The sequence below is a fragment of the Cornus florida genome, unplaced genomic scaffold, assembly GCF_030987335.1.
Source record: "Cornus florida cultivar Cherokee Brave unplaced genomic scaffold, ASM3098733v1 CherokeeBrave_3.0.0_Hap2_Chr04, whole genome shotgun sequence".
Classification (NCBI taxonomy): Eukaryota; Viridiplantae; Streptophyta; class Magnoliopsida; order Cornales; family Cornaceae; genus Cornus; species Cornus florida.
Genome location: NW_026775574.1, coordinates 14444722 through 14452507, shown reverse-complemented (window position 1 = coordinate 14452507; position 7786 = coordinate 14444722). Strand labels below are relative to the sequence as shown.

The window sequence follows — 7786 nt, the reverse complement described above, 5'->3', positions numbered from 1 at the left end:
ATTTATGGTACCTTATCGTAATGTACGATATTGGTTAGCCGACTTTCGAAATGGTGGTTGTCCTAGAACAAAAGAAGAGCTATTTAACCATACACATGCCAAGCTAAGGAATGTAATTGAACGAACATTTGGAGTATTAAATGCCCGTTTTCCAATCTTGAAAAGGATGGCACCTTATACATTTCAAGTGTAAAGGAATATTGTTATTGCTTGTGCAGCTATTCACAATTATCTTCGAAAAACTATCATCATGGATGAACTTTTTGAACAATATGAGACTCATGATTTGCAATTTGAGACTCCACCTAATATTGCTGAAAATTTGACATCCTCTGAAATTCACACCACAGAAAGACAATCCGATCAAGTGTTTATGGTTAATTTGCGTAACCAAATTGCAAATGACTTGTTTAGTTCTCGAGTTTAAAATTTTATATGTTTAGTTTAATGTAACATTTTTGAGACATTCTCATTTTTAATGAGTAATGCTTGAATAATGTTAATTATTTAAGTTTGAATTTATATTTTTTTATGATTATATTTGACATTAATATTCATTGTTAAATTGATATATTTTATTGAGTGAATGCGGTTGTTTTATTAATATTTTTGTATTATAAATATAAAACTGTTATGAGTATCAGATATTAAGGGCAAAAATGTAATATGTACAACTTTTAGACTTCAGCTTTCGTATATAACAAATAATCTTAATGAATTCGGCGCTTAAAATTAAAACGTTATTAAACAGGTTTTCAAATTAATACATTCAGTGCTTAAAGTTTCAGCGCTTAAAATTCAGTACTTGAAATTTTCAGTGCTTAATTTTCAATTTTATCAAACAGCACCTTAAAATCTTCTGCGATAAGCCATAGGCGACCCTCCCCCGCTTAAAATTTGGCCTCTTTTAAGCTGTACCTATCATATTAAGCGATATTCTAAAATTATATCAAACACACTTATTTATAAAAATCATTTACCGTCTTCTACATTCAGTACTAAACTAAGAAATCAAATAGGCCCTAAGTACACAAAGAATAAGAGCAATACCGGTCAAAAAGAATTGTGTTGGTGTTTTTTATAAGTATATATAATAAAATAAAAATTATCATTTTTTACATGATTTTTTTTCATTCATATTAATCCGTCGTAGATATTTTTTAAAAAAAACGTACTTAAAAAGTCCCTCAATGCTAATGAGTAAGATTAGTGTAAATCAAGAAAGAATATGCCACGTTGATCCTTTGATATACATAGAGTCCTTACCAACCTTCATTGCATTATCGTCCGTCGTCTCAGCTGAATTTGATTCCCAATCCAAACACAGAGCAGGTCTGATTCCGCCGTTTGGTTCCCTCCGGCGGAATCATGAACCCCCAAACCCCTCTCTTCCTTTTCCTCTTCTCTCTCCTCTTCCACCCATCATTTCCCTCCCAAGTCTCCATCTCTATCTCCCCTCAAACCCTCCCCAAATCGGGCGACTCAGTCACCATCGCATGGTCCGGCATTGACTCGCCCACCCAACTCGACTGGCTCGGCATCTACTCACCCCCCGACTCGCACCACGACAACTTCATCGGCTACATCTACCTCAACGCCTCCTCCACCTGGCGATCCGGGTCGGGCTCCGTCTCTCTCCCACTCGTCAACCTCCGGTCCAATTACCGGTTCCGGATCTTCCAATGGTACGAGTCGGAGATCAACCCTCGAAAGCACGATCACGATCAGAACCCCTTGCCGGGGACGAAGCACTTGGTGGCTGAATCCAGCGAGCTGGGGTTTGAGTCGGGTCGGGGCCCCGAGCAGGTCCACCTGGCTTTGACGGATCGTGGGGATGAGATGAGAGTCATGTTTGTGACGCACGATGGGAAGGAGAGCTTTGTGAAGTATGGATTGAAGGAAGATCGGATGGATCGGGTTGTGGGCACACTGGTGGGTCGGTATGAGCGAGAACACATGTGTGATGCTCCGGCCAATCAGAGCATTGGGTGGAGAGATCCTGGGTATATACATGATGGGGTCATGAAGAATTTGATCAAAGGAAAGCGATATTATTACAAGGTAATTATTGTATTAAAGTCAAATTCTTTCTTGTTATATATGTGTGTGTGTGTATGTATATTATATGATATGGGTATTTGTTTGGCTAATTTAGTTCAGTAACTGTTTATATTGTTGGTTCATTCCATGGAAATTTTAAAATTATGTGCTATTTTTCTAGGTTAATTGTGTGTAATGTGTTCTAACTTGTATGTTTGTCACTCTGTTAATCTGTTATAAGTACTTGATGCTGTATTTTGTTTATTCCATGGATCAATTTTGTTGTTTTTGTTTACTAACATTTTACTTATTCTTATGTCCATTTCCGGATTGTGTATTATTTGACATTGAACTGCACAAGTCGACAACTTTGGAACAATGATTAAGCACAATTTGTTTAGTTGTTAGTTAATCCACTAATTGGGATAGTTGGGTTTGGTTGCCTGTTCATTTTTTTTTTTTTTTTTTTGTTAATTGTTGATTAATCATGTATTTTTGTTACTCAATCAACTAGGAAGTGATAATTGTTCTTGTTAGTTGTATTAGGGATAATGTGGTAAACCTGCGTCAAACAGTTGGAAGAAGATAGGGAATACTATATAGTAAGTCAGTAACAGTTTAATATCAGGATATTTGTGCATGGACAGAGAGAGAGAGTACGGTAACCGTTCAATAGCATGAGTTTGTCCCATCTTGTGAATGTATGGAGAGAGAGAGTTTAATAGCGTGAGATTTGTGCCATCTTGAGAGAGAGTGTGTGCTATAGTAAGTAACAGTTTAATGGCATTAGATTTGTGCTTTCTTGTGAATTTGTGTGACTACTCCTTGCCTCCTTGGTAACAAAGCCTATATATATATGGTGAAGCCTAAATGCAAAAGAAGCAAGAAATGTAGTCTACCATAAATGAGAGTTGGAGGAAGCTGAACCCCTTGACGCTATTTCATCTTATCTTTTTGTACCTGGTTCAGGTTCCTCCAACATGTCACCTACCACACACCCTCAGATGCCTGACTTTTTTAACAGGGCTTGTTCAAGTTGTAGGTGATAATCGGAGGAAACTAAACAATTTTTTATCATTAAGCAATTTGTTTAATTTCCTCCCATATCTCATCTCCGACTTCTGAACTGGTTGATGCTTTAATGGTGTTCAAGTTGTATGTGAGAATTGGAGGATGCTAAACAAGTCTACTAAATTTTGGTGCAATTTGTTTAGTTTCCTCCAATATCTTATCTCCAACTTCTGAACTCTGAATCGATTGATAATTTGATGGTGTTCAAGTCGTAGGTGAGAATTGGAGGATGCTGATAGTCTCTCATTCTCCTTACTGAACACAAATAATAATACGATCCCTTTTTTACCATTTATGATGGGATTCAGTAAATACATAATCGAAAGGGAAAATTCTGTTTCCTCTCTTTCTCATGTACAAGTTTATATATATATAGATATATATGTATAAAACAAGATTAGAAAAACAGTCACTGATTTTTTGAGAATTAAAAATAAAAAAATTGTAAAAAAGAAAAAAATTGTTTGGTTGACAGTTTTTTGAAACTATTTTTTGAAAACTCACTTTAAAAATATATATATTATTATTATCATTATTTTAAAATTTGTTTTATATTTCTTGAGAACTTGTACATAAAGAGAAAAAAAAAAATAAAAACAGAAAATAATCAGCAGTGAAGAACCCTAATGTTGTAAGCTTTTCAGGTGACTTCCCCCTCTTCTTCCTCTCCGACACAAACCCTAAAATCCATTAAACCCTAGTTTTTCTTTTCCTTTTTCTCCCCCTTTTACAACAGAAATATTCTCTCTAATTCTATTCTCTTTTTCCCCACGTCTTATTCACACCACAAAATCTTCCCTTTTTTTCCAAAAGATTTTCCTCATTCTCCTTGTATTCTGTTTTCCTTCTTTGTTGAGGTTTGACTCGATATCATGGTTGCTGGTTTGTGTTATTTAAATTAGAAGGCCGTCTCTTCTTGATTTGATCATATTACTGAGAAATCACTTGTGCTTAATTTAATGCCTCGAGAAGCTCTTCTTTCATGTATTACTTAAACCTTCTAAATTATACTATTATAGTTGCATATGGTTTCATAGTGACATGTTTTACTTCAAAGCCATACTCTTTTAAGCCCAATAATAGTGGTTCCCAGCTGTCTGTTTGAATGAAAAATTGTTGATGTTCCCCTTACAGGTCGGAAGTGAGTCTGGTGGTTGGAGCATCAGTTACAGCTTTGTGTCGCGAAATGAGGACTCAGACAAAACAATAGCTTTCCTGTTTGGAGACATGGGGACTGCAACACCATATTCAACCTTTCAACGTGCTCAAGAAGAAAGCATAACAACCATGAAGTGGATTGGACGTGATATTGAAGCACTTGGTGACAGGCCCGCTATGATTTCGCATATTGGAGATATCAGCTATGCAAGAGGTTACTCATGGATGTGGGACAACTTTTTCAATCAGATTGAACCCGTTGCCTCCAAAGTCCCCTACCATGTGTGCATTGGTAATCATGAATATAATTGGCCATTGCAGCCTTGGAGACCTGATTGGTCTGGCTCAATTTACGGAACAGATGGGGGCGGCGAATGTGGGGTACCCTACAGTCTCAGGTTCAACATGCCTGGGGACTCTTCAGAATCAACTGGAAATCATGCCCCAGCCACCCGAAACCTTTACTATTCATTTGATATGGGGTCAGTTCATTTTGTGTATATATCAACCGAAACCAATTTCCTCCAAGGGAGCACCCAGTACAAGTTTATAAAGCATGATTTGGAGTCAGTTGATAGAAAAAAGACCCCTTTTGTGGTTGTTCAAGGGCACAGGCCAATGTATACAACAAGCTATGAAATTAGGGATGCCCCGATAAGGGAAAGAATGCTTGAGCACCTGGAACCTCTGTTTGTGAAGAACAATGTGACCCTTGCTTTATGGGGTCATGTCCATAGATACGAGAGGTTTTGTCCACTGAAGAATTATACTTGTGGACGGATGGACTCGAATGGAGAGTACTGGGAAGGATTTCCTGTGCATGTTGTAATTGGGATGGCGGGACAAGACTGGCAACCCATCTGGGAACCGAGACCAGATCACCTCAATGTCCCGGTTTTCCCCCAACCCATTCGGTCTTTGTACCGTGGGGGCGAATTTGGGTACACCAGACTTGTTGCTACAAAAGAGAAACTTATATTTTCCTATGTAGGGAACCATGACGGGGAGGTACATGATATGTTTGAGATTCTGGCATCAGGACGAGTTCTCAATGGCAACGGTGGCGATTACGGAGTTGTCAGTGGTAAGATGGTGCAGTCAGCGTTTTCATGGTATGTGAAGGGAGCAAGCATCCTTGTGCTTGGGGCGTTTGTGGGCTATGTTCTTGGGTTCGTCTCGCATGCCAGGACAGCAAAAAGGATTTGGACTCCTGTGAAGAGTGAGGAAACATGAATTTTAGATCTTGCTTTGAAGGCTTCCAGAAAATGCATAGGATCTCTACAATGTTTGCATTTCGCAAGTCTGCAACAATGTTTATAGTTGCGAACAGTGAATTCCCAAGGTTTGGAATACTTCAACTCAGAGCTGGGATTAAATTTTATTAACATAATCACACATAAAACTTTCTAAAGATCCTTGTAAGTATGCTTGTATTGTTGCATTTTCATGTGGATTAAAGACTTTTATGAAATGTTCAAAATCCATAATGTAGGAAAAATGTATCTTGTATATTACAGCTTTGGTGTGTATATGCACAATCTGGTCTATAGAATACTTTTTCGTTTTTATTCCTGTTTGACAAGTAAAGACAAGAGTCTTACATGCTTAAATTTATTCTGTCATACTTGAATTTTGACACGAATTTAAACCGAAAAAATAGATGAATCTCTTTAGCCATCAAGAAGTAGCCATCCTCTTCTCTTCAGTCAACTCAAGCATCTGTTTAGTTGTCTCTTTACAGCAATATCAACCCTAATTAGGTCTGATGCACAGCATTAGCAGCTTCAATTCCCGCACCACCGGTACAATAGCTGTTCCGAATCGACTGCTTACAGCACTTTTAAGCCCACCGATGGTTACTCCACCACGATCCCCACACACTGCTATGGTTATTATTGTAGACATCCTCTTCGTACTTGCTTCGGGATGTCTCGTGGCCTTTTACTATCCTTCCAGAACGATCATATTCAATCTCTCTTTCGCTTTGTCCGAGTATGATTTCCATTGGATGTTCTTCATGCGTGGCCGAATTGCCATATCTCTCTATTATCTTCTGCATCATTTGGACCTTCAATTTGTCCTTGTTGATTTGGTAGTTTTTATGAAGGAGCTCAGCTTGGGATGGACCTGCTTGTATGTGAATGTCATGACCTTTCTCAAAAGCTTCCCAAGCATGGATGTTAAGCTGTTTGAAGTCCAATGCTTGTCCACTTGCTCTACTTTGATTATCTCCGGCATAAAATTTCACGTTCGGATCCATATCTGGCAAAGGATCCTCGCGCATGGCCCTGGTTTTCGGATCATAATGTGCCGAGTCCACATCCAGGTTGAGAAGATACTTTGCAGTGTCTTCTCGGATCCGCAGGTTCCTAACTATCCCTGTGCTCCCACCCCCAGTAGTCCGAACACGCTTCTCAACCTTGTCAAACTCTACCGGCTTACTCTCGTTCACTCTAAAACCATCTTCATTGTTGGTTTTGGAAAACACCAAGTCCGTGACATGTTGGTTCTTGAAATACTTTCTTCTGGCTTCATCTCTGGCTTCATATCTTTCAACAACATTGGCATAACTCGCTGCATCATAGCCATTCCAACGATCGCGTTTGCCATCATAATCCAGCTCAATGGTCTCAATTTTCTCATCAGCTGCGATGTTACTGTCAGTCCATCTCGCACCTACTTTTCGCGGCCTCTCCACGCATGATTTCACGTCGTGTGTGATGGCTCCGCAGTTTTCACATGCTCCTGTTCTAAACTTGTTGGCCTGAAAAGTTTTTGAACCTCTTGACATACCAAGACTCGGTGTAATTTGGGTCTAGCTTCCATTTTTTCTGATGTTTCAAAGACGGTGTCTCTGCATTGAGATACCAAGGCGCAGATGACATGAACTGGGGTATGTGAGGATTTATTTCTTTGCCATCCTCGTCGACCTCGGCCGGAGCAAGCCCGGCCTTGCGCGCTTCTTCCAACTCCACCCGTTTCCGGTGGTCCGCCCTGGATTTGACCGCCATGAGAGTTGCAGTGAATCTTTCCGGGTACAGAAGAGGAACAAGTGAGAAAGATATTGACAAAGGAGATTTGGAATATATATATATACACACACACACTTAATTTGGAAAGTCTAATTGAATTAGGAGTTTATTTACTTAATCCTTTTTGGATTGGGTTTTGATATCTTTTATTTGGTTAGTAAGAATATTGTAAAAAAGTATTATTTTATTAATTTTGATAGGCATAAAAAGAAAAATAAAATAATTTTACTTACCAAAATATCCTTTTGATTTTAAATATTAATAAAATAAATAAATTTATGTTTTCGCCAGAATTGAAAATCAGCATACAAAAGAACAGTTTTCGGGAGATAATAAAATTTTCCAGTTTTATGCCTTTTGGAAAAAAATTTCTTCAAATATTTCGTTTTATATCCAATTAAACTCTCAAAAGAATTTAATATTTTTTTATTGTTATCTTTTCTCGTTTTTTTGACGCCAACCAAATCAATCCTTATATACGCACG

General features: G+C 38.2%; 1 protein-coding gene and 1 pseudogene across 1 annotated transcript; one reads left to right on the top strand and one right to left on the bottom strand.

Moving 5' to 3' along the window:
* The first annotated feature begins 1246 nt into the window (after positions 1-1246).
* LOC132302796 (probable inactive purple acid phosphatase 2) lies at positions 1247-5837 on the top strand. Its single transcript, XM_059799744.1, has 2 exons — positions 1247-2061; positions 4246-5837. Exons 1-2 carry the CDS (start codon positions 1369-1371, stop codon positions 5500-5502), a joined length of 1950 nt encoding a protein of 649 aa, XP_059655727.1. The 5' UTR covers positions 1247-1368; the 3' UTR covers positions 5503-5837.
* Positions 5838-6098: 261 nt separating this feature from the next.
* LOC132302797 (pre-mRNA-splicing factor SLU7-like) lies at positions 6099-7295 on the bottom strand (annotated as a pseudogene).
* Positions 7296-7786: the final 491 nt, after the last annotated feature.